The sequence below is a fragment of the Colossoma macropomum genome, unplaced genomic scaffold, assembly GCF_904425465.1.
Source record: "Colossoma macropomum unplaced genomic scaffold, Colossoma_macropomum, whole genome shotgun sequence".
NCBI lineage: Eukaryota > Metazoa > Chordata > Actinopteri > Characiformes > Serrasalmidae > Colossoma > Colossoma macropomum.
The window spans coordinates 20,351,140-20,377,897 of record NW_023494787.1 but is presented as its reverse complement, the minus strand read 5'-3'; the positions used below and the strand labels follow the sequence as shown (position 1 = coordinate 20,377,897).

General features: G+C 41.0%; 1 protein-coding gene across 1 annotated transcript in view; it reads right to left on the bottom strand.

The window, feature by feature from the left end:
• csmd2 (CUB and Sushi multiple domains 2) overlaps positions 1 to 26,758 on the bottom strand; it is a 182,251-nt gene that overhangs the window by 25,156 nt on the left and 130,337 nt on the right. The window contains 10 exon segments of the mRNA XM_036566374.1: positions 1,705 to 1,878; positions 4,126 to 4,314; positions 13,210 to 13,383; positions 13,497 to 13,670; positions 13,794 to 13,967; positions 15,548 to 15,742; positions 15,950 to 16,135; positions 18,357 to 18,545; positions 20,453 to 20,599; positions 25,216 to 25,404. Of these exon segments, the coding sequence (XP_036422267.1) occupies positions 1,705 to 1,878; positions 4,126 to 4,314; positions 13,210 to 13,383; positions 13,497 to 13,670; positions 13,794 to 13,967; positions 15,548 to 15,742; positions 15,950 to 16,135; positions 18,357 to 18,545; positions 20,453 to 20,599; positions 25,216 to 25,404 (1,791 nt within the window).

Genomic DNA, 26,758 nt, shown 5'->3' with positions numbered 1-26,758 from the left:
CAAAACTAAGGACTTGTTGATGGATCAGAGTGATAAGTTATTAACCAGTATTTACTTTTTTGATATTGCTCACTGCTAATGTACAACTGTACTTTAATACTGTTATTAACATTAGCAACAGTGAGCTGGTTAGCTAGTTAACTCCTGGTAAAACAGGCTCACATTTGTCATGTATACATGAGGGATTTTTTTGGACAATATGTATCCTAAATATGCACAATGTGCCCTGTTCACTGCACTGTCCAAACACTGTTAACATTAGCATATGCTTAAAATTTCCAGGTGTCAAGTGATTTTCTTCGTATTATTTTTTAGTATAGTAGACGATGCTGAGTTCAAGTTTATTTCGTAGCATAAAAAAGAGGTCAAATGCATCATTTTTACCATTCTCCACTGAGAAGTACTTAGCACGTCTCAAATGAAAAATGGGGGTCTCCAAGGTTAATAACTGAATGATAAACCTAGTTGAGGGGTTAAAAAAATTTAGAGGTGCGAGTGATACCAAAGGGGGTATCAGGTGTCTAATGAAAGTGCTCTCTAAATAGAGGTCAAAATGTACAAAAATGAATTACTATGGCATTCTTCTAGAAATTAATGAATTTTTTTGTCCCGATTCACTTCAAATAAGATCAGAACTTTTCTCTAAATTAACTTTTTATATTTGTTTCCAACACGTCCCCACACGCATACATAGAAATAACACTATTAACTCCAACAGAGCTCAGAATCAGTTCATCTAACACTGAGTAAACAATAAAAACAGTGTGAATAATTAGATTGCCGTTTTACAGTATCTCTCTGAGGTGGCCATTCTCATATACTAATGAGGTGAGAATTAAGACGGATCTGGGAGACTTGAGTCAGGTGATAATAGACTCTGGATAAGAATGCAATGGGGACAGCAAATTTCCTTCCTTTCATCTGTTCATAATATAAACGCGTCTGCTGCTCTCTGCTGATGAATTTACAAATGATCTCCTCAGTCCTTCATCTAGCCGCCTGGCACTGCAACACAAACAGCCACAAATCCTGGATGTCTCTTTTAAAATTAAGCAAATATTTAGAGATGCCAGTAATTTCTACTTCCTTGGTCCAAAGCTCATAGTTTGGAATTGATATTTATCCCACTGAGATCAGCGCGCTCTGCAATAAAGCGGCCAACGCGTACCCTGGGAGCAGAGACAGAGAGGGAAAGCTGCAGTTTTTGAGAAATATGAATGTCATGAATTGTGACATTAACCTGTCAGTGTGGTTTTACTGCCATGAGGCTGTGTTCCTGCATATCTGAGGGCTGCGAGGGGCTGATGGCTTTATAGTGAAGCTGGCCAGCTCATAACCTGGCAGGTGTGTGGGAGTTCATGTAGCAGGGGCTGATATGGGGAGATTAAAGCAGTTTATGGAGGGACAGAGCGCTTGCCCTTCAGGCCCACGCTCACATAGCTGTATCACTGGCCACTGATCTCTACTGAAGGCCCACAGCTGCTGATTCATCCCCAGCCTCGCAGAGGCCTTCTACCACACTTACAGAGTCCCTTGAGATAGATCGATTAAACTCTAGATGTCTACAGTCAATGCTGTCGCTTCTGTGATATTGGTGATATTTTATTGTTAATTGCATTGGAATTCTAGACTCTGGCACCTGTGGGCAGCGTTTTTTGGTAGTGTGTATTTGTGTGGTGAGGGGGGGTTAGTCACTCTAGGTACCAGTGCAGTGTGGTGGGGAGCCACTCCATTGGCCGTCCAGCTGGCACATGCGGGTGGTGTTGCCTACGATGGAGCGCTGGCCCATACAGCTGTAGCGGATCACTGAACCCACTGTGCGCCTATCCCCCGAGATCTGAGCATACGGAGGCATACTGGGATGATCACACAGCACCACTGCTCAGAAACAGCAGGAGAGAGGCAGAGAGACAGGGAGAGAGAGAGAGAAAGACAGAGAGAGAGAGAGAGAGAGAGAGAGAGTGAGTGAGAGAGAGAGAGAGAGAGAGAGAGAGAGAGATGCAGAAGAAAAGCTACTTTAAACACTTCTGACTTTTCATATGACAGAATGTTGAAAACCTACGAACATCTTCATATCTTTTGGCTAATTACAAACATTTTACCAAGTAGTACATTGCCCATCAAAAGTCTGGGGACAAATCTAATTTTTCAACGTTTTTTATTTTGTTCGTTTGGAAAAAGTTAACATATTAAAGACTAATCAGGTTCACTTTGAGGAAAACAACATCACGCATGGTGAGCATGCCAGTATTTGTGACTACCTCAGGAATAATGCTAAACCCTGACGCATTTTATGCGCTTGTTGTAATGTCAGCACTCATCAGCACTCAAACCTGTCAGGTATTTAAATCACCTTTGGGCCAAAAGAGCATGCTTTTAAAAATAGAAAACCGTCAAATCTTTATTTAGGCAAAACCAACTCTTCACAGCAAGGAAGACACTTTAATGAACATGAAGCTGAGTGTTGCAAAATATAAAAAAGCAAAGTAACCGCAAGAAATTTAAAATTGCAAAAGTGCCTGCAAAGTGCCTGTAAACTTTTAATAGGCAGTGTAATACAATTTTTCAGGCAGAAGTTACACTGCTGTGAAAAAGTATTTGCCCCTCACCGGCATTCTTCTATTTTTGCTACTTTGTCACATTTAAATGTTTCAGATTATCAAATTAATTTTAATATAATATAAATACAACATGAATAAACACCAAATGCAGCTTTTAAATGATCGTTCCATTGATTGGAGATAAAGATTTATTCAAAACCTATATCTCCCATATGGAAATATAACTGCCCCCTAAACCTAATAAGTGTTTGTGCCACCCTTAGCAGTAACAACTGCAATGATGCCATGAGTCTTTTGCATCACTGTGGAGGAATTGTGGCCCACTCTTCTTTGCAGAATTGTTTTAATTTGGCTACACTGAAGAGTTTTTTTTAGCACAAACTGCCCATTTAAGGTCTTGCCACAGCATTTCAATGAGATTCTTTGGATCACTGTTCTACTGCATAACCCAACTGCACTTGAGCTTTCGGTCACAAACTGACAGGCAGATATTCTCCTTCATGATTTTCTGAAAGAGAGCAGAGTTTATGGTTCCATCAATTATGACAAGTTGTTCAGGTTCTGCAGAAGCAAAGCAGCTCCACACCATCACACTACCTCCACCATGTTTGACTGTGGGTATGACGTTCTTATGGTTGAATGCAGTGTTATCTTTACGCCAGATGTAATGGGACCCATGTCTTCCAAAAAGTTCCACCTTTGACTCATCAGTGCACAGAATATTATCTCAAAAGTCTTGGGGTTCATCTAGATGTTTTTCGGGAAATGTGAGACGAGTCTTTGTGTTCTTTTTGGTCAGCAGTGTTTTGGGCCTTGCTGCTCTCCCTTGGATGCCATTTTTGCCCAGTGTCTTTCCTATTGTGAAATCATGTACAGTGAATTTAACTGAGGCAAGTGAGGCCTGCAGTTCTTTAGATATTAGTCTGGGTTCTTTTGTGACCTCCTGGATGAGTCATCAATGCGCTCTTGGTGGATTTATTTTAGGCCAGTCACTCCTGGGAAGGTTCACCACTGTTCCAAGTTTCCACCATCTATAGATAATGGCTCTCACTGTGATTAGCTGGAGTCTCAGAGCCTTAGCTATGGCTTTGTAACCCTTTCCAGACTGGTAGATTTCAATGACTTTGTTTTGCACCTGTATTTGAATCTCTTTAGAATGCAGCATCATGAACTGCTTTTTGAGACTTTCTAGCCTGCTTTATACTGCCAAACATGTTCTATTTAAGTGATGTTTAGGTTCAACAGGTCTGACAGTAATCATGCCTGGGTGTGGCCCATGAAACCAAACCCAACAGTCAAATGAATCTGGTTGACTTAGTAGCGAAGGGGGCAATTTCTTTTTCAAATAGGGCCAGGAAGTGCTAAACAGCAGTTTCTTTCAATAAATCAAATTATTATTTAAAAACAGCAGGTGTTTACTTGAGTTATATTTGTCTAATATTGAAAGTAGTTCGATGATCTGAAACCTTCACGTGTGACAAATATGCAAAAATAGAAGAAATTGGGAAGGGACAAATACTTTTTCACAGCACTATAAGTGCTTCTTGGAGAAAGTGTTTCTTACAGAGGCATTTGGGGAGAGAGCGGTCCCAGGTGCCATCTCCCTGGCAGGTCAGAATGCTGGTGCCCAGCAGGTAGTATCCTGGGTTACATGTGTAGGAGACGGTTGTCTGGAAGCTGTAGCGATGGGGTCCGCTGGGCAGGACCTGTCTGACACTGTTCTCCACATGGCCTGGCTCAGTGCAGTTCACAACTGAGGATAAAAATAGCACAAATGCATTTGTATACAAACAACAGTCCCCCATAACCCAAAAACCCACATTCTATGAACAACTTACAGATACACCTTGTATTATTCATAATGTGTTCTATGCTGTGTTAAGGTTTGTTCCTCATTTTGGTTGTTTATAATCATCAATAAATGCAAAAGGCTCTGGCTGATATTGTCTTCTGCACTTCATGTCATGTGTCTGCACTTTGTATTGCAGTTGTTGGGGCACCATCACCATCATCAGTGTGTCATCTCTTGAGTGGGAGTATTAACAATCAGGCTCTGTTCTGGATTGAAGAACAGTACAGACTGCCATGTATTTCCTTTCATGTACCAACGAGGAACCTTGAGCACCTAAGAGTACACCTATTACCTATAAGGTATAAGTGTATGGGGGCTCTTGTGAGCCTTAGACCCCAACAATCCACATTATGTAACAAAGTTTGGGTAATGCAAAACATGCCCATACACTCAATCCATTGCCTTTAATGTCATAAAATGTATGGCTGAGTGGGGTATATAGATGGTGTACATGCTTGTGGCCATCAGAAAGGTCTCTGGAATTGGCTGCTTTTCTCCATGCATGTCAAATAAAAAATCATATTGGTTGAACCTTCAACCTATGTCTGAGTTTGAAGTTGTATGAAGTTTGGATACCCCTGGTCAACTTATGTGTTTTGTTGATTTTCTAAGTGAAAATAGCACCCTATATAGATAACAAATGTAAATAGAGCAATTCCTCACAGTTCTGCCATTACTTTGATATAATCAGAACAAATCTCAGTAACTGTAACTTTTGCCATATTAATGCCATACACAGACAGGAGAAAACAGGCAATATTTTTCTACTCTACATGTGAGAATTGGCTTCTAAATTAATGCACACTTCTGCGTTGTGGCATGCCTTGTTGCAGCTTAAACAAACAGACATTTTCACTGATTTCAATCACAGGTGAGAGTTTTGTTTTACAGGAGGGTTATTAAATTACATGAACAATATAAAACTGTAAACTCATGATCAGTGATGCAGTTATTTCCATGGGAAGTAAAATTTTCATCCAAATAAAAAGTGGGGGAGCAAATAGGTAGGTAGGTAGGTAGGTAGATAGATAGATAGACAGATAGACAGACAGATAGATAGATAGATAGATACATAGATAGATAGATACATAGATAGATAGATAGATAGATAGATAGATAGATATTTGATTGATTCCGAAGGAAATTTAGCAGCCAGTAGCCAGTCACACAACACAGCACAGTTATAATAATAAGGGTGGTACAATATAAAAAGAAGAATGTACAGGCTCAGTGAAATTGTCAACTATAAATAATACTGTACTATAAACTATAAACAAATCTATCTCACCTATTACAAAAAGGCAGGGATATATACAAAAACCTATCTACAGGCATATATACAACTAGAAATGAGGGGTGCGACGATTATTCGTCTTAGTCGACTAAAATCGACCACCAAATTAGTTGGCAAATAATTTAGTAGTTGATTAGTTGGTGACGTCAGTACGCGTCTTTCTCGTGCTCACTAGGAACATTTTGACATTAGCGCTCACTGGAGACTTAACAACAGCGCGATGGCAGCCTCAAGAACAAAATCCTCAAAAGTGTGGAGCTAAACTCAGAAAAAAAGGTTGTCAGTTGTGCTATTTGTAAAGCTTAGCCTAGCTCTTAGCTGGCACGGGAGCACATCCTCCATGTTGGAGCATCTGAAGAGGAAACTCGTCGGCTCACTGGATGAAGAAGATTCATCTGGGTAAGATACGCCGCGTCCCAAACCGCATACTAGCTCACTAAATAGTGTGTAAAAATAGCGCATATACCATTACAAATGCACCCATTAGTGTAGTACGTGAAGTACAGAAGTGTGTGGTTTGGGGCGCGGCGATAGTTGTGCTAGCGAGCTAGTTAGCTAGTGCTAATGTTAAATTCCGTCCTACTTCATGTTTTGAGCTGAGCTGTAACATTTTTCGAACACTTTCGAAATGCTGTTCTAAGGAATCGTTAATGGAGTTGGAACAGAGAAACAAGTAACGGTTATTCACAGCGACACTGTTCACTTCCCAGATAACGTTTACACTTTTAAACACTGCATTGTTGTCTTAATGCCGAGGCCGCCGGTGCGTTCAAATTCGGCGAACACAGGAGAGCGATTACAAACAGGTTTCTGTTCCCCGCGAACGTTGGCCACCACTCTCAAACAGTTTCAGGAGGTAGTTCTTTTCGCACATACAGGGTAGCTGGACAAGGGGTTACCATTGAAATGAAATGTTTACACAAAGTCAGTCAAATTTAACTGTGTACACAACAAGTTTGCCACAAACGTTCTCCACTTTCCCATCGGTTCCATCAGAGCGCATCTCTGCAGCGGGAGCGCGAGTCTCTCACAAGAGCATGCAGAGATACTGATTTTCCTCCGTTTCCATAAAGACTTGTGATTGTAGACTTTAGTTTCAGCAAAATGTAGACGGACAGCAGAATGCACACAGCACAGACTGCACTGTTAAAATTTAAAATTTAAATTTAGATTATTCATCTTTATTGTCTTCATTGTTGGTTAGCAAATGCATAAAACAACCTCAAGCTAAATTTAAAAACTAATAAAATTCATAATCCGAATAATCTATTAATCGTTTCAGTAATGAATAGATTGTTTGATTATCAAATTAGTTGTTTGTTGCAGCCCTACTAGAAATACAGAAAAATATGCAACAAGATCTATCCTGAGATAAAAAAGGCAGTGCAATAATAAATGTGAAATGTGGATGTTTGTTATAGTAGTTATAGGAGTGGATGTTTGCTCCCCCCTCTAACAAAAGTGGGCTTACACATGCTTTTTAGTTCTGTAGTCCGTCTGCTTCCCTGTACAATTTGTTTCCCCCCCTTTTACCCTGTTTTTCAAGGGTCAGAACCAATAGAGGACCACCACAGAGCAGGTATTATTTGGGTTCTGGATCAGCAATGCTGCTGGAAGTTTTGCAAAGTATACAGAGAAACAGATGGACTACAGTCCCAAATTGTAGAACTACAGAGTATATTATGGTAAGTATGGTAAGTTATCTGTGAGGATATTCTTTACATGGCAATCGAAAAAAAATAAACCCCCAATGTACAGCTAGACACATGAGTGTATGAGCACACATGCACCAACACAAACACACAACACCTTCAGCAACCTTATCTTGAATATTTGTCATTAAAAAAATGAAAGTTTGAAGTCTGTATGCAGCGGAGTGATGGATGGGTAGCCTAGTGGAATGGAGAGGAGGCAAAGCTGGAGAGGAGAACGTCTGTCAGTTCACAACCAAGAGAATGAAAGAGAGCACACTTGAGTGAGATGGAGAACTGGAGGCAGGAATTAGCAGCATGCTTGTCCCTAATCAATCCATGTTCCATACCCACACCCATCTCAAAGTCCCCCCTTTCAGATCCCAACTGTGCCACATCAGATGGCATCAGGCGAGCGCCCCGATCAATCTGGCATACGAGACGGACGCAGGGGAGGATGTGGAAGAGCGGGGTGCGAAACAAGCCCCGGCGGTGCAGCCGCCATTAAAATTCATGACAGATGTTATCAATAAGCCATCCGTCCTGCACTTGCACATGGGTGGAGGGGGGTACACTCAAGCTATTTATACTGCATTGACATGATGATGGAGACGTGAGCGGTGGGAGACAGATGGGACAGGTTGGAGAGGGGGACGCCCTTCCGCTGAGCGGCTAACAGCCTGCTGGGGTGGCGCACTTCGGGCACTGGCGCCACTCTACCTCCTCACACAGCCCGGTGATTTATTCACCACTTTCAGCCACTTTCACTACTTCAGCTCATGTTGCCACCCACTAATCATGAAATGGATAGCGGAAGTGAGGGCATTTATTTCTGTTAGCTTACACAGTCTGCAGTGCTGAAGCTGGATGGCAGGTTGTGCCATGAACGTAAGTGCTGAAATGAATGGTGAGCACTTTAAAGATTTACTACAGTGAATATGACATAAATCCATAAACATGACTTGCATCGTCACTGTCGTAAGAAAATCCTGTATCTCAGAAAGAAAGTGCAGCTAAGAGAAGGCAAAAAATTTACTAACCTTAAAGGACACTGGCTAAAATTAAGCATTTAACCATTGCTACATGGTTAGCTAATATTAAGTTTGTGAGTTTGGACTGTGCCTTCAACATGTGATGGTAGCATGAGGGAAGACTGATTGACGAAGGGGGACAACTCTGAGATCTTGGGCTGGAGTTCTGGGCAGCTTCTCCTTGTAGCTAGAAGGCCAGACCCCTCATAGCTGTGGTAGAACTGACATAAGACAGGGAGGGGATGGGGTAGTGGTGGGGATTATGAACACTTCATCGCAGGAATGGAAGGTGAGGAACTGAATTTATAGGGCGATAGATTGGAAGAAGGAGGGTTTCATGCATATTCCGTCCCTCAAACTTTAGTTATAACATAACTACATCAAACAAGTAACAACTGCATTAGTTAATGTTTTCATTAAGTGATGCCTAACATTAACTATTGGATTGTTGACATTAAAAACCCTTTAAATGCTACATTAATAATGGTAAGCTAATAATATTAAGACTTATACTCCTCTGTTTACTCAGTTCCATCCAAAAATCATCATAATAGAGGATGGATTACTGAGATGACTTGCCAGATGTGTAGGAGAACAAGCTAAAAGTTAAAGCTATCTGGATATCTCACTTCAGTCTGGGTTTTTTTCTATTATATTCTATGTTCTATGATATTCTATGGCTCAATGTCTCTGGCATCCATTTTAGACAGAGTCACAGTTATAGTTTTCTTTATGATGTGGTTGACAACTGAGGGAAGAGTTACACTAATGCAAGCTTGGTTGTATTTATTAGCCCACAAATCTATAATCAGTCTTGCAGTCAGGGGTAGTTGACACCACAGGGATTCTCAAAGGCAATGTCATGTATTTGTGTAATGTACTGTAGTGAGAGAACATTGATGAAGAAAAACATGAAAACAACATAAATTCACAGATTCTGTCAAACAGATGAGGCTAAGAGATTCTGCACTACAGCAAACTGCAAAACAACACATAACATGTTAACCCCTTAAATGGCCAGGGCCCACCAGCAGGCCCAGAGATTTATTAAACACTTCTATAACCCATGAATAGCTCTGCGAGTTTGCATTAAAGTCCCTGTAGATGCTGAATAATAAGCCCTAGTATATAATAAGCCTGGGATTTTAGGGGTTAGAAGATTTGTAGTTGTACTAGGCATTCATGTCCTATAAATATTTCACTGCTGTTTAGCTGGTGTATTTTGTCTGTTCCAACTTGCAAACTTCAGAACAACTGAATATTGTTATAAATATTGTACATGGTAAAAATATCTTTAAGCATCATAATGTTACATCTTTGACATATCGGCCACCCTTGGTTCATACAATGCACAGGGCAACTGCCATTTTCAAATGGTGAAAAGTAAAAAGAGAAAAATCCTAAAAATATGGACTTAATAGTGTTCTATTATTGTCTGTTTGTTGGCTAATAACTGACTGAAAGTTTCCCTGAGGAGAAGTTCTCAGCTACTACGTGGAATATGCTGGATATATATGCCAGCATTGAAGGGCCAACTTCTGAACAATCCTGCATTCTGTAGACTTGAAATGAACTTAATGCATAAAAAATCTTCAAATGTTTCCTGAATTGCCTGCTAAAGAGAAAGCCAAAGCACTTCAATCATCCTCAATTCCAATAACAACGTTGGCATGTCCAATGTAATCACAATGCATCAACAGACCATTAGCACATTCATTAAATGAGCCAATGCTCATCAGGATCTAAGAGAGTGATGATATAGTTAGATGTAGATAGACAGATAGATAGATAGATAGATAGATAGATAGATAGAGAAGGGAGAAAGGGAAAGGGGGAGGGGGAGAGAGAGAATCCAAATAAAGAGAAAATAGATCCAATTTATCTGATCTAGAACACAATTGGACATTAGGCTCGTTTCAACCTCTGGCCACTGGCCATTCGGTAGGGAAGATGGATCATTTTCTGGCCTGGCCATAGACTTATCAGTGTGGTTTTAGGAGGCCATTTTGAAGAAGGTAGTGGCTTGGTCTGACACAAATTGGTGCTGATTAGCGGGGCTGTGTGGGGGCCCTCTGAATTATTGATGCAGCTCACAGCTTACGCCTTTCCAGCCGAGCTCCTTTTGTGCCATTAGCTGTGATTCTGCTGCTCTCAGTGCTAATGATGGGCTGTGATGGAAGGGAGATGGTGGCGAAGCGAGCACAGAGCATCAGACCACTTCAAGTTCCCTCAGCCAGGGTAAACACACATTTATAAAACAAAGACAGGGGAGGATGGAGAGGGAGGAAAAGGCAACTTTACGATTATAATTAACATGATAGATCTGATAAAACTAATAAGGAGGGGGCTAATCCTCTTATGTATCTGCATTTCAGGCTTACAATCATCCTCCACCTCCACAACCCACTACAGGCAAGCATGACTGCATTACTACAACAATGTTTGTATAGTAACAAAGGACAATAGTTTTGAACTCGCACTCTTAAAAGTAAAGAAGCCAAAAGTGTTCTTTGGAGAGACGCCATGGAAGAACTACTTTTGGGTTCTCTTAAAAACTCTTAAAAAAACAAAAATGCATAATTCTTGAAGAACGATTTCTGTAAGTGCAAGTGTGAAGAACATTTTTAAAGTGTTAAAGAGCCTCCATATACTGTGCAAGTTCTACAGCATTCAGTTCTACAACATTTTACATCCAAGCCAAGAACCATTTAGGAACCTTTATTATTAAGAGTGCAGTTGTGTACTGGCCACCCGCAGAAACGTAAAAAAAAAGAAAAGGTTCACATTTCTCAATTTTAAAAAAATCTCTTCCACTCAGAAGCCTGAATGACAAACTCTTCTTTTATTAAATCTTCTGGATTTCTAAGACTGCCTCACAAATAACCATGTTTCTGATCCATGAGAGGTCAAGTCTTTTAATGTGGCAGCAGCCGTCAGTGGCTGAGGCTCAGTGTCTCTCGGTTGTCAGTGCGGGGACACGACCCCGCCTGCAGTCCTTTCTGAAGCTGCCACTGAGACTCAGCCTGCAGCTTTAACCGAATCCAAACACGTCCTAAGGCTGAAGCCTTCCAATTCTGCCCGGCCAAACTGCAAAAGCTTCTCCGCTCTTCAATGACTCACTCCACTTAAATAAATTAATTAACTAATATATGAACAAAAACAGAGAAGAAAACATAGAAATGCAGGGAAGATCTCACAGGGGGGTTGATTCCAACACAGACAAGAGTCTGCCAATCATTTAGAGGGCACTTAAGCGCTAAGTCCATTCAATGTCAGAAAGCATTGCCTCCAAGCACTGACTGATGTATCATTATCATGACAAAACAGAAAAGAAGTCATATGCAAACACTTAATCTCCAGCTTGGAGTGGCCTGAGACTTTAAATTACAACATTGAATTTCATTACACTTTTCCAATTCAGTTTCTTCTAGAACTGACCGGTAATTTTATTCCATACCCACTACTACCCCCAATTGCCAAGAGCCACACAGCTGAGGTCCTTTAAGGTAACTGATCGCGTTTCTCACAAATACATCCATTTTTTTGTGTCAAAATTACTGCTTTAGTACATTAACTCCCTAAAATCTCAGGCCTGTTGCACACCAAGGCTTAATATTCAGTAACTGCAGGGACTTCAAAGCAAACTGGTTGAGCTATTCTTAGGTTATAGAAGTGTGTAATAAAACCCTGGTCATTTGAGGGGTCAGTGCATTTACTTATTAATGCCACTAATTTGTTAAATGCTGTTAACGCATATGACCCTTCAAACCAACCATAGTAGTGCAGGCTTAGATCCATCTGCTCATGCACAGTTGCTGTGACTCAGTGACCATAGCTCTCTCATTCAAATACTGCTTTTAAATGAGAATCCACTGATGACTGCCATTGTACATTTGTTTTTTATTAAAGTATATAAAGTCTGAAAAATTATTTACAAGTGAAACACGGAGCTGATGCCGGCGAACCCAGTAATTCGTCAGACTATGCTGGACAGTGCTCATGGAACTGGATAAATTAATCAACGAGCAGCAATCGTAACAGGAATCCATAATTTGTATGAACAAGAAAGAGCGAGAGGGCTACAATCACGGAGGAGTCAGAACATCTTCAGAGATGAAAACTGGAAATTGCTTTCACTCTAGTGTAATATTACTCATTCTTATGCTTCTCATCATGTTAACACAGGTTTAACTAACTTCAATAAGATTTTTTTCTGCAGATTTTACTGAACAATTCCTATATATTTGCTGAGTTTAACATATAAAAAATGAAAACACAAAATGTAAAATGTGCCAAAACGTTTGCACAGGCCACAATTTATGTTTTGTTTTTATTTTTGCAATAAAATGTGCAGAAATGTGTTCTCTGTAGAGGATGTGTTAACTTATTTTCACTTAGAACATCAACAAAACGTGTAATGAACACAATCTATCTTTAGGGTTAAATTTCAGCAAATAAGACAAATGCAATTAATCATGATTAAGTACACAAAATGTGATTAACCACAATCAATTATTTTAATTGTTTGACAGCTCTTGTTTTTATACAGTGCCAAATGTGGGATTTACATATATCCCATATTTACTGTATATATGTAACTACGGGAAAAAATAATTCTAACTCTAACCTTAAACTCAGTAAACAGAAAGCATGTAGCTTTTGTTAAAAGCACCTTATGAAGTCAGTATCATTTTGTTAAACATGTTAACATTGGTTTCCTCTTGCTTTTCTACAAAGTCCAAACACATACAGACACACAGAGTCACCTCACAGCACTTACTTTTACATCTAGGCAAAGCGTTACTCCACTGGCCATTGGGTTGGCAATGAGACTTGACGGCCCCCTGTAGCATATAACCAGTATTGCAGGCAAAGCGCACGACATCGTTGAGGTTGAACTGAGTTCCATGGGTTACACCATTAGCAGGGTTGCCTGGGTGTCCACATGTGATGGCTACAAAACGACACAACAGAGACTATGTGTTTATAAAAACAGCTATATCCACCACACTGTTGAACACACTTTCTCTTACATCTGCCACTGAGAAGAGCTAAACCAGTACTTACGGACACAGACGGGGGCTTTTCCAGACCAGCGGTGGTCTTGCTCACATATGCGCACGGACACGCCAATCAGTCTGAAGCCAGGGTTGCACTGGTAAACCACACTTCCCCTATAGTTATAGTTCTCGCCAATTATCTGTCCATTTACAATGGGGTCAGGAGAGCCACAGTGACCAGCTGAGGAGAAAAACACCCACACATGCACACAGACGATGACCTTGAGGTACAATACAAAGCAATTTAGCAGCAAATCATATTCTTGGAGGCTGAAAACAGTTGTTAGGTGAAGTGTTGTCTTACCAAGACACTGGACCTCAGATCCACTCCACAAACCATTGGACATACACTCCCTCACCCTGGAGCCCACCAGAGTGTAGCCCGTGTTACAGGAGAAAATGGCCGTGGCTCCGTACACAGTTAGAGTACCAATTTTATTTCCATTGGGAGGAGTTCCAAGGTCCCCACAGGAGATAACTGCCAAATACCAAATTCTCTATTATACTGTGCAAGGATATATTATACACAATCTTTAATAAACTACTTTAAGCTTTTTCAGTTTCATTAGATTTGTAAATTGGAAAATATTAACGTCGATGCTGTAACATCAAAATCTCGCAACCTGGTTATTTTTATACCATTTAAAAACACCTGTTGCTCTTTACATTGTAAGAACACTTGATAACTAATGGACTAATACAAATGATTTAAAACTACTTCCCAATGCAACATGATACCTATATAAGTTATATAACTCGCATAAGGTGGCATTGATGTTTTCTCTCTAGATATTGGGATGTGTCGTGAAAGTCTTTTGGGTGAAATGGCAGCACACTTTAACAACTGACTATGTGGCTTAGTGTATATCACAGTGACATAATGCTGATGAAGTCTAAATCTTATAAATTATAAAATGAAACCTAAGTTACATAAGGGCCACAGAAAACGCTCACTTCAACTAGCCCAGGGGTTCGGCAACAAGCGGCTCTTTTACTGCCCTGTTGAAGCTCCATCCAAGATTTTTAGGTAAAAATAAACAACCTTTGAAAGAAAATAAAGCTCTGCTGATCGTTTTAACACAGTTTTAACAATAAATGGTTTTAAAAGCTGGAGTTATTGTAGCCTGTATACAACAATCTCGCCTAGCTAGTAGCTAACGAGATGGCAAAGAGACTGGTTTAAGACAAACATCAATAGTTTAGAGATGAATGGACTTTTTTGCATTTTTAAGCACTCCAGCTGGTTTCCATTTAAGGTGGAACAGGAAAATTAGAAGCTGGTGAATGAGAAGCGACTTCAGCCTCGTAAAAAATCAAATGTTGAGAGACATTTTATAAGAAATTAATCTACTTTTGCAGCAACGTTTTCTGCTGGAGATGAGAGAAAAGTGGCTATAGCTGAGCTAAAGCTTAAAGCAGAGCAAAGTAAGTCTGCGTTTTTGTTTATATTATATTTTAGTCTGTACTAGGACTTTAGTACATACTAAGACATACTTACAGCCAAAATGGTAAAATGGACATAAAATGTTGTGGCTCTCAAGGTGGTTTGATTTTTGTTGAAAGGACAAAATGGCTCTTCTTAATATTTGAGTTGCAGACCTCTGAATTATTCTGACTTGGCAAGCTATGCCATATTATCGCCATAGCGTACACTAACGCACATGTACGTGTCCAAAAAAAAAAAAAAAAAAACTCACATAGATTGACCTGATATGAAACCTGCAAATGAAACCATACGTAAAAAGAACCCTATTGGAGTAAGTATTTATAAAGTTTATGTAGGTTATGTGAGTTGTCATGAAAAGCTTATGTAAGTTTTGTTTAGCCTTATAAACATTTCCCTACAGTAAAGTGTTACCAAGATATTTTTGTTACTCTATAAAGTGTCCGTGTTTGTGTTGCAACAGCAACTTTCAAGGCTGAGAAATTTTTTATAACAGAAATAGTTTTTGATCATTTATCAATTCCTGACCATTATATAGCCTTTGAGACAAACTGCAGGTGATGCTAACTAAGTTTCTGAATAATTCAATTCTAAGTAGACGTAAAGGTTCTCACTTTCACAGGCAGGTCTTGGCTCAGGATAATCCCAGGAGCTGTTGGCCTGGCAACGGATGACCCTCTGACCCTTGTAGAAGTAGCCAGGGTCACAGGTGAGCATCATCATGGCCTCATACTGATTTTGCATGCCATAAATAAGCCTCCATCTCCCGTGTTCCACTGCGGAGTGGCCGATGTCAGGGCAGGTGACAGCTGGAGAGAGAACATGCTTTCAAGTTAGTCTCAACTCTAAATGTCTGTCCTAATGTGAAGCTCCATCTAGTAAAATGTGAGAGGCTGGATATTTTTAACCCCTTGAACTCTAAGGAATGAATAATATGCCTCTAGTTTAAGGCACAGTAGATGGTTCACAAACATTTCATCAGCTTATTTCAGGCAAGGAATGCTCTCTGAACTTACGTATGCATCGGGGTGGGGCTTCCAATGGGCTCCACCTCCCTGACTCTTGACAAACTGTTGACACCGGCACTGTGTTGGCCAATCGGAATCCAGGGTTACACCTGAAAGTGACTCTTGAGCCGAGAGTGAAATCCTGACCAACAACACTACCATTCACTGGTGCAATGGGCATCCCACACAACACCACTGGGGAGAGAGAGAGAGAGAGAGAGGGAGAGAGAGAGAAAGAAGATATGATCAAGACTTACTACAGTATCCACTAACAATCTCTGACTGTCTAGAACACAGGAGGTGATCAAAAGTGACAAAGTGAGCACTCAACTCTAATATAATTATGATGCAGACAGCTGAGTTTATAGCGTGCCATGTAATGTTAGCGAGCTATATTCATGGCAAACGCTAAACTAGTTCGCCAGCTAATTATATGTGAAGTGCTGTGTGCTGGTTTCCGCAAAAGCCCGGCAATCCCACATTAACTTAACAACTGAGAATTCCTTCTGAGTTTTAATAATGACATCTCTAATGAACACCCTTAGTTAATTTAATTTCCAGTCATAATGGCCTTTAAGAACAAGTTATTCATTTTTTAGGAGATAGTTCTTTCAGTAGATTAGATATAAAATAAACCACTTGCATAAGGAAGGAGAAAATCAACTATGCAAGACCTGACATACACCAACACTGTCCCCATCAGATAAACAGCACAAAATCTTTTATCTTTGAGAGTGAGGAGAAAATCAAGCTCCACTGTCGCTTCAGATTTGAAAAAATCCACGTGTTTCTGTCCGTCCTACAACTGTGAGAAGACAACTCAATGCTATGGGTCTGAAATAATGTGCAGCTGTCAAGAAGCCCCTACTTGAGAAAAGGAAATCGACAACTAAGAACATTTGCAAATCAAACAAAGAAGCTGCTGGTGTTCTCAGAGCAATGGACTGGCCAGCCCAGAACCCAGACCTCAACATCACTGAATGTGTTTAGGATTACATGGATTGTAAAAAGCAGAAAACACACTAACTTCTAAGACTGAACTTTAAAGCTGGGGAAAAATATCATGCAGATTTTTTTTTGAAAACTCCAAATAATTAATTACTTGTATTTACTGACAGTTTTGAATTAAAAAAAAAAAGGGCAGCCCTTACTTTTGCACAGTACTTTACAAGAACAAAGATTCACGACACATTTTTGTTTGACAACAAAGGCAGCAAGAAACTCAGAAAGTAAATCCATGTAAGCAATGGAATCTGATATTAAGCCACTGGAGATGCTTTCAAGACCACAGGGTATAGAGTTTTTCGTCTCACTGTCTAGCTGTGATCAGATCATTTAAGATGGATGTTAATGCCAGGTGTGAACTTATCTATCTCTTGATTTCAGGGAAACTCTTAGCTTCACGCTAAAACACTCAGGTGATCAAGATTCAAACAGAACACACTATAATAATTATGTTCTGCTTCATGTTCATCAGTAAATACACTCAGCTAACATACATGAACACAAACATTGCACAAACCAGCATTGTACCTGTACAAACAAAGGTTTGTGGCAGCTTGAGTGGTGAGTTTAATCCTGAATAGAGATTACACCTGTGCATAGACCCAGAGCACCTGCTGCTCCCAGCTGCTGTTGTAAAGCATAGGTAGAGAAATCCTCTGTATGTCAGCGGTGCAATTCAATGACTCATTTTCCCTGCAGGACACCAGTCTTGCACAGAAAAAGACAGCCTGCATGTACAACAGATGTGACGCAAAGGGTATAAATCACAAGGGTTGCCCTCTAAAGGGAAACATCTTTTGATCTTTTGGTCATCCCTCAAAGCAGACCTCACACATAGAAGAAAAAACAAAACACACACACCAGCAGCTCCATTGATCTTGCTGATTATATAGGAGCCATGGGGCTGTTCATTTCAATCTGTCCAGCAAATGATTGCTAGTATTTACTGCGGATCTCATTGTACTCTAATACAACAGAGGGAGTCCTGTGAGGCTTATGGCCTGAGGCGCCTCATACCTTTCCCAGTCAAATTAAAATCTGCCTCGCTCACAGGCAAAAGCCTTGTTAGTCAGTAAGGAGCGCTACATGGGAGACTGCAAAATGGCCGACTGGATGGCCATGCATGCTTCAGCGAAAGCCAACTGTTGGTATGTGAAGAGTTTCTCCCCTTGGACAGCGCATTAGCAAAAGTGTCTGAGTGAAGCCTGCTGGCTAGACTGTTTATTGTGATGAGCAATTTGGATGGACGCAGCCAAGGCCCAAACGCCTTCCGAATGCCGAATTAACGGTCTCAGCATACCGCTGCCGCAGATGGGCTTAAGATGAAGGATGTGAAGATGGACAGGAAGACAGGCAGGGAATGGCTGCGGGACATATACCGAGGGGTTCTGGATGAGTGCTTTTAACCCACCTTGGCACAGGGGCACAGGAGCATTCCATTGGTAGATGCCCTGTGGGGTGCGGGTGCAGGTGGCGCTGCTCTGGCCAATCAGGCGGAATCCTTGGTCACAGCTGAAGCGCAAGGTACTGCCCAGCTTTGTGCCTGTCTGGCTGTGCACTGAGCCATTCACCGGAGGGTTAGGGGGGCTGCAGTATGCCGCTGTAAGACACACACACCCCACACATACACACCCACACACACACACACACACATAAGAACAGCAAAATAACAGCATCAGTCTGTGCTCTGTCTGCAGGAAATGTGCTTCTTCAGTGCATCTTTTATTCCTTCTAATTCCTCGCTTTGTTCACAGACGAAGCTGCATATTAATGCAGTGTTGGATAAGCCCATCCTTTAAGCAGAGCCACGGCACAACTGTGGAGAAGAAATTGATTAAAGGAGATGTGCTGTAAAAAGTGGATGCTCACAAAAGCCTATAAAACTGATGGATTCACAACACAGGCTCAAATGTGTTTATGCACACTTGTTGGATATTTTGTCTGCTTAAGAATAACACAGATGTAATTCGCTGTGCGCAGCAACAAGTCAACAGTTTTGAATAGGGGAAAAAGCCAGCCTGTGCAGGATGGGATTTCTAGAGAGAAGTCTCCAGTTAAAAACTCTCCTGGTTCAGATACAATCTTTGCAAGGAGGCTTGTGGCACGGATCAGATTGAGGAGGTAAACGAGTGAAACGATATGGGATGGAATGACGTAAAGAGAGGTATTGAGCCACAGGAAGAGATAAGGCAGGAAGCGGGGCGGGAAGAGAGATGCGTCCCATCCATTATGGTTAATCGCTATGACCACATTACATCTCCATAAAAATGCTAATTCCAGGCAAACACCACATGTCTCTATCTGCCAGGCCTGAAGAGCTCCAGCACCCTGAAGACAATCAGATAAGGCTAGACCACTGCAAGAGAAAAAAAAAGTTATGGCAATGGAAGCGTGGGCTTCACTTCAGGTTTTACGAGTGGTGAGGCTCTTCAACAAATTGTGCCGTTAAGGCAGAAAATGTGGAGGTCTCGAGCGAGCTACTCATCCATTAGCAGCAATGGGCTGGGATCTTGGATAAGGGACCAATTTGGGAATTTACAGCTCATATCCAGTGTACAGCATTAAGTAAAACTCCCCATGGAGTGGTAAAATGGCCGAGAGGACGCTCCACTGTTGTCAGAGAGAGAGGTGCTGCCGGACCCAGAGAGGCAGCGGAGACAGGCCTTGGCTCTGGGCCACTGACAGCTGGGTATGAGAGGAGGCTTAAAGGGAATTCAGCCTTCACCCTCTCCATTTGCAGTACATCTAGACATGCTTTATTCCCTCACCTGGCAAAGAGCGAACGCCCCAGGCCTTATGTTCGATAAAATCAAAACGCAAACAAATCTCTGTGTCGCTATTATGCCTTTGGTAGCAAAAACCTGTCTGGCTATCAATCTCTCCAACCCTTCCTCTCAGGACCAAAGGAAAAAAAACATACTCCATCACCAATCACAGCCAGTCACTCACCACTCAGAATACATTAATGCACAAGAGTGAGGTGGAAAAAAAGGTATGCAAGCAGAAAAGATGAGGGAAATGAAAGGAGAGAGAGAGCAAGAGCTTGCCACAAATTGGTGGTAGAGAGCCAGCCTGTGGAGAGAAAAGATAGATTGATAAAGAAAACAGTAGAACGCTTTGAATCTGCCCCGCCATCTGTTTTCCTCCCACCAAGGTATAGCTCCAGAAGGGGGGTCCATATTGAGGATGCGAACCTGCGCGCCGCTGCTGCTAACTCACAACGTCACTGATCTGGCTATCAAAACTCCATCGAGCATGGAGAGACAGAGCGCGGAACAGTGAGGACGCGGGCGGCAGGAGAGAACAGACTCCGCTGTGTGAGAGCAAGAGATGATTAGTCATCCTTCTGAGCCACTCATGATAAGGAGCACATGGAAACTTTTTAAATATTTATACAACAATAACTCATCCAGAATTATGCAGGTGTCAGGAGGAGAAATCTCCAGTCTGAGAGGTTATGAATGTATATCTGCACTGAGTAAATGCAGCTGTGACATTACTGCTCACCTGAATAGCGGATTCGGAAGCCCTTGTGGCTGGAGGTGTGGTCAAAGGACCAGTGCAGGTAGACTTTGTTTGAGGAGCTGGTGATGCTGAGAGGGGACGAGTAGTTCCCACTTAGAGTGATGAGCAGAGGACTCTGTCTGGATGGACCTGCATGTTAAAGACATGACCTTGATCACAAAACACAGCAATCATATTTCTGATTCAACCATAGGCTTAATTTACACTGCAGACATTGGGGACGCTGACGACATGTCCTCACCACTTTTTAAGTGTGCAGTCTATTGAAATTCTTTCTCTTATATAATTGCTCACACTAGAAAAGTGCCTAAACACTTTCTATTATGTCAAACAGACCATGTGGCAAAGTGACTTTGGTCTTTCCTCAACATTAAATTCACACATGATGCTCGGTTGGCTATGCAGTGCACTGCAACAGTTAATAATAGAGATATTTGCTATTTTTTCTTACCAGAAGTGAGTGCAATGGGTGATTGCAGGTTATAAATACAAATGTAATTATTCAGTATGATGTGGCATAAAATGTTTAACGGTAACACTTTATTTAGTGGTCCTTTCTAGATGATTAATAAACTCTTAACAGAGTATCAGTAACACATCAACAGCTTATCAGTGAAGTAGCAGTAGTGAAGCATCTAAATTCACTGAAGTAAATATCTTGAAGATGTACTGTTGATACATTACTAACATTAAGTAGATGTATTGTTAATATGTTCTTCCATACCCAAAACCTAACCCCAACCCTGGCCCTAATCCTAACTCTAACCTCAACTCAAAGCCTAATCTTAACCCTCATAAGTTTTTGATATGTTACTGAGAGTCTGTTGAGCGTTTGTTTCATTAAAAAGGACCACTCAAAATAGTGTCACCGGTTTAACATAATCAGTTTCATGTAACTTTCCTTTTTGTATTGATGTTTTAAGCTAAGAATCATTCAGCTGAACACAAGTCGTCTTAAATAGTTCTTATTCTATCTTTGAACTGCATGAGAATATGACAATCACGCTATGTTTACTGCCTGCTGTTCATCATTTAGCAAAAATGCTAAATGATAACTATTGTATAGACCAAGAATTGAAGGTATAGCTTACGGTCTTCCTAATTAGAAAGTGTATTGTACTGTGATTTTAGCCTAGTGTCACACCTCCCTCCAGGCCTGGCTGAAACTAGAGCCAATGTGGTTGCCCAGGACTCCAATTCCCAGAACTCCTTGCTGCATCACATGGCTCAGGAGTCTCACCGATCCACCCATCACCCTCTTCATCTCTGGACTACTGATTACACACACACCTGTTCCTTGTTTCCTTTGTTTGTTAGTTTAGTATATAAGCCTGGGCTTTAGCTTAGTTTATTTGCGAAGTATCGTCACACCTATGCGCGTACTGAGCGTTTCATCCTTGTTCCTGACTGCTTTCCTGTGTATGACCAGTTTTACGTTTATGACTCTGATTCTAGCTGTACCCTTTTGTTCCATGTTGGTTTTCTGGTTTTCGACTTTCTGTGATTTTGGACAACCCCTTTGACATTAAAGATCTTAACTCAAGTCTCTGCTGCGAGCGTCCGGTTCCATCTGCCACCGTTACACCTAGAGAATGAATAAGCCTGTTTATAACACACTCATGGATCCAATATCAATAAATCAATATATATATGCTACATGTCTGATAATTTGTAGACATCTGCTCATCCAATGTTTGCTAAATTCACTAATTAGAAGGGATACATTTGGACAAACAGTGTATATAGGGTGGGATGTTATATTAACTGCTCAAGACCCTAACCCTACAAAAAACCCAAAAGCCTTTTTATACATAAGCTGTTTACATGTTATTGTTTTTCCTGGTTTGCAACATCTTTCTACAACCTGCTTCTGACAGTTTTAACAAATCTACAAAACTTCAAACACACACGCCAGACACACATCAAAACCAAACCACTGGCAAGCATTTGTAACAGTCAAAACACAGCCCATCTGTTTCTTTCAGCAAATACCAAAAGGCCTGAAACCTTTAGCATATTCTGCATTTGCAGAACAACATAAGCCCTGAGAGGAATCCAGCTTTGTGAGGGCCACCTCTACGTCAAAGGGTTTTCCTGCGAGGGTGTGTGTTTTAGAGTTTGGGACAGGCTGCAGACTGGAAGCAGGCCTCCGTAGAGAGCCGTGTTTGGCAGCACATGATGAAAGTAGCCTGCTCTTCAGCTCGATGGAAGATGAAACGCTGTAATCAGTAGCGAGCATGCCAGCTCCCCTAAGGAGAAGCTCACACTGCGCCCAAATGACATGCAAACACACACACCAGCCGCTGCGTTTTGTCAGGCGCAGAAAGAGAGCGTGTTTCCTTACAAGCATTCAACCAGCGTCACTTACTCTACCTTTGCCCTTCTCTTACTTTCTCTTCTGTATGAAATGCAGCCCATAGATCATTCATGCCCTGTCAGGTTTTAAACAGCATGCATGCTGCGGCATGAATACAAATAAATCTGTGAAATGAATGTAAAACAGGCACGGATGTAAATCGTTCACTTAACCGCTATTTGATCCCAATTACGTTTCAGTGGTTGACCATTCAATTCGAGTGCAATTTAGTTTTACTTGTAATGATCCAGGTCGATTTTGTAAGCCATGATTCGATTCGCAGCCCTTTAACCAATTAAAGAGTTTTTATCTTTAAACAAAAAAGAAACTGATGAACAGACTATGAAATTGCCTCAGAGTTTACAGCGGCACCGCACTCTTAAATTAAAACTACTGTTTCAAAAGGTGTGTTTATATGCGTGCCACAGTAAAAACTCCTTCAGGTAGTACACTTATGAATACAAATTTATTCATAAAGGTTCAGGTTAGCGCTAGATTTTCCTCTCCAAAGAGTGTCAATACATGTCAAATCAGTGGGTGCTTCAGTTTTGGGAAAAAAAAAATCACAGCTGCAGATATTTCAGAAGTTGGAATCTGTGAAATGTGGTAAGAAAATGAAACAGTATATCATATGAACCTTAGATAAACACTAAATTACTGGTTCCAGAGATTATAGCACAAAGTTGTGATGGTTGTTTTTGATTCTGCTGGGTAGTCTGAGACTCAAGGCTGGTCTAATACGAATGACATTGAGCTACTGAGACATGAGCTATTTGGACACTAAAGGAAACATGTGAAATCAAAATAGCTCACAATGGTGCACCATACTTTAAAACTAATATCTTTTGGCATATGTTCTTAATGGGGCATTCCAGACTAAAATTAGAGTTTAATGTATTTTTAGCACAGCATTCCATCCCTCATCCTCATTGCTTTGACAGAATTCACAGTTTTATCTAGTTTTTATGTTTTCATTCAATAATGTTCTCTCACTACAGTACCCAACATGCATTACGCAAATGCATTGTACAGTGGGAATCCCTGTAGTGTCAACCAACCCTGACTACAAGCCTAGACACTGATATACAGGCTAATTTATACAACCAAGCTAGAATTAGCTAGCATTACTCATAACACAATTGAACAAAATCATAAAGGACACAGTGATTCTACCCTCATTAAGCAAAAATGGATGGAGAGACAGAAAGAGGAGGTTTTTACGCTTTCACGCTGATAAATGAAGCCAAACTGAGGTAAGCTAACAATATAGCCAGCTACCATGCTTTAGCTTACAGCTTATTGCCCTCCTCAACTCACATAATTGATTTGATCATTTGATGACTTAAAGACAGTTTCAACAGTTATAAAGCTGCAACAAGCAATTCAGCTTTCCAGTAGTGACATTAGATCCCTGGCCTCCTTCTAAATTCACCGGATAATGGGAAGATACACAATCAGAAGGGAGTCTTCCTAGTCTTTACAGCAGAAAGTCTCACTCTAGAGACTACTGCAGCATCGGTAGAATGCCAGTAAGCATGTTTTACAATAGATGTAGTGATGATTACATTTCTTTTTGACCACACTGTCCCTTTAAGGGAAAAGGAAGGGAACTAATGCAATTGAATTGACAGAAATTTGCTCAGCGCACTGATTAAATCCATGAATTGTTACACTCCTGAAAGGAGGAAAACAACAAAGACAGTAGAATGCTGAATGTCCTCCTCAGTCTGTAACAGTGTCTCCACCATGTGGTGATCTTTTCCTGCTTTAATGGCATCTAAAATGTGGTGACCCTCCATGTATGCGCACTGACCTGTTGGCCCTGTAATCCAGTTTCTAATCTCGGTCTAAATGGGAGCCTGTTGACCCACAGCATGGCCACCGACCTGCTAGCTGCCCCATGTGATCCCGACAGACTAAAGCAATTTCCATCGCCTTTTCAAGTATGGCTGTCACTGCGTGACCTATGTGAAAGAGCATGTATCTGTCCTGCTGGTCTCTCCACAAATGTCTGTCTGGCATCAGAGGTACATGTAAAGTCTCTTTGGCCACAGCACATTCCAGGTCATCAAGCATGTTTCTTTTGAAGTGATGGCTTTGATAAAATCTTGTTGCTACCACAAATAAAAATATATTGATGAAAATGATTAACCCTTTTTCACAGTAGCCATAAAATGCTATTTCTACCTGTTTTGGAGGTTTGCAGTCTTATTTTACCTCAGCACGGCTATCTATGAGGATTACTTTCACAGGAGGGGGTTCTAATCCCTCCCATTTCACCCCTCATTCCTTGCTAGCAGCTCAACACAGAGTCATATGGACTATGTCCATTCCACAGACAGAATGGGCACTAAGAGAAATAGGTTACAACACAATGCAAGACACTCACCATCAAAGATTTCCAGCTCATCAAACTGTCGACTTGTCTGGAAGTGCTCGATTGTGAAGGTGATGTTGTAGCCTGGCTCCACCTTCACCACCCAGGAGCATGACTCAAAGTGGGGGAAGCCGCTGCCTGGAGATTGGCTCAGAATGACCCCTGTAGAAGCCGTCAGCACCTCATTCATGGGACAGGTCACTGGCAGGGGAAGAGAAATATTTATTTCAGTTGTACATCATAAATTCAATTCAATTTAATTCAATATACACAGTTCTTTTTACAATAGATGTTGTTACAGAGCCCATTTATATCCAGATCCAGACCACTAATGAGCAAGCCAAGGGCATGTATGGGAAGAAGTGACATGTAAGTGCAGTGCAAGGCAAACATCTATTCTTTCAATCTACACTGTTTCTGATTCAGTTCTGTAAGTACTGAAGGCAGGAATAATAACCAGCACTTCTTTTGTCATTTACTTTCTAATTAAATAGTTTACCAGCAGGTTTAAAACACGATGGCATAAACAGCATATTTGTTTTTTACTCCTGTTTGTGAGGTAAAATGCGTATAGTTATCATCATGACAGTACACAACTGTTGTGCAACTACCAGGCTAACAAGATAAACCTTGCCGTGGATTATGGTTTTAAATATAATTTACAATGCCACAGAAAGTGGGATTGTTGGTATAGTGGAGTGGGGAACATCACTGTCCTCCATGTGGCTGATTGTGGTTCAGTTCCTTGCCTGGTAACACGATGCTGGGCCAGTGTGTAGACATTTTTGGAGAAAAAGCGCAGCATGAATATGCATTAAACTTAATTTAATTTGCAGCATATTGCAACCACTCATGTTACAGTGACAGCCTCTTAGAGAGATGGTGTAATCATGTTCCAGAGGAAACCTAACATAGTGTTAAGAGTTTTTCCCAAGGCAGCCAAAGATATTAGCTCTTAAGAGCATAGTATAACTCCCTGTTTTTTACAGTGTCAGAAATTTGGCTTAGTAAGTTATTAGCAACCCTTACTGCTGTTTGGTTTTTGTTCAAAATAACCACAATGTGATGCTAGATTATTATTATTTTATTGGCAGGATTTCCAGTGCTGCGGTGATGTGTGTATCCATGACAGGTCTGAGTAACTCAGCCGAAGCCTCTACTGGTGGGAGCAGAGGGTGAAGAACGATGAAGCTTGTGGAACCCAAACCAACCCCCTAGCTCTATTCCTGAGTCTCATTAAAATTGATCTTGAAGAATGGTCAACACAATTATACACACGATCAGCAGGGCACTTGTATAGTCTAAGGGCAAAAGTGCAGGGGCTCAAGCCTCCTTCCGGTCTATCTCTGCATATGCCTGCACCACACTATATTAATAAGAGTCCTTGGGCTAGACTCCAAATGCCACATTTGCCTACCTCTGTAACATGATTAAACTGTAGGTGACTCTGGATAAGAGTGTCTGCCAAATGCTGTAGAAATTTAAATGGATCTCTAGGCAAGAAACTTGCTGTGTAAAAAAAACACAGAAGGATTGATGGGGTCACATTATGATG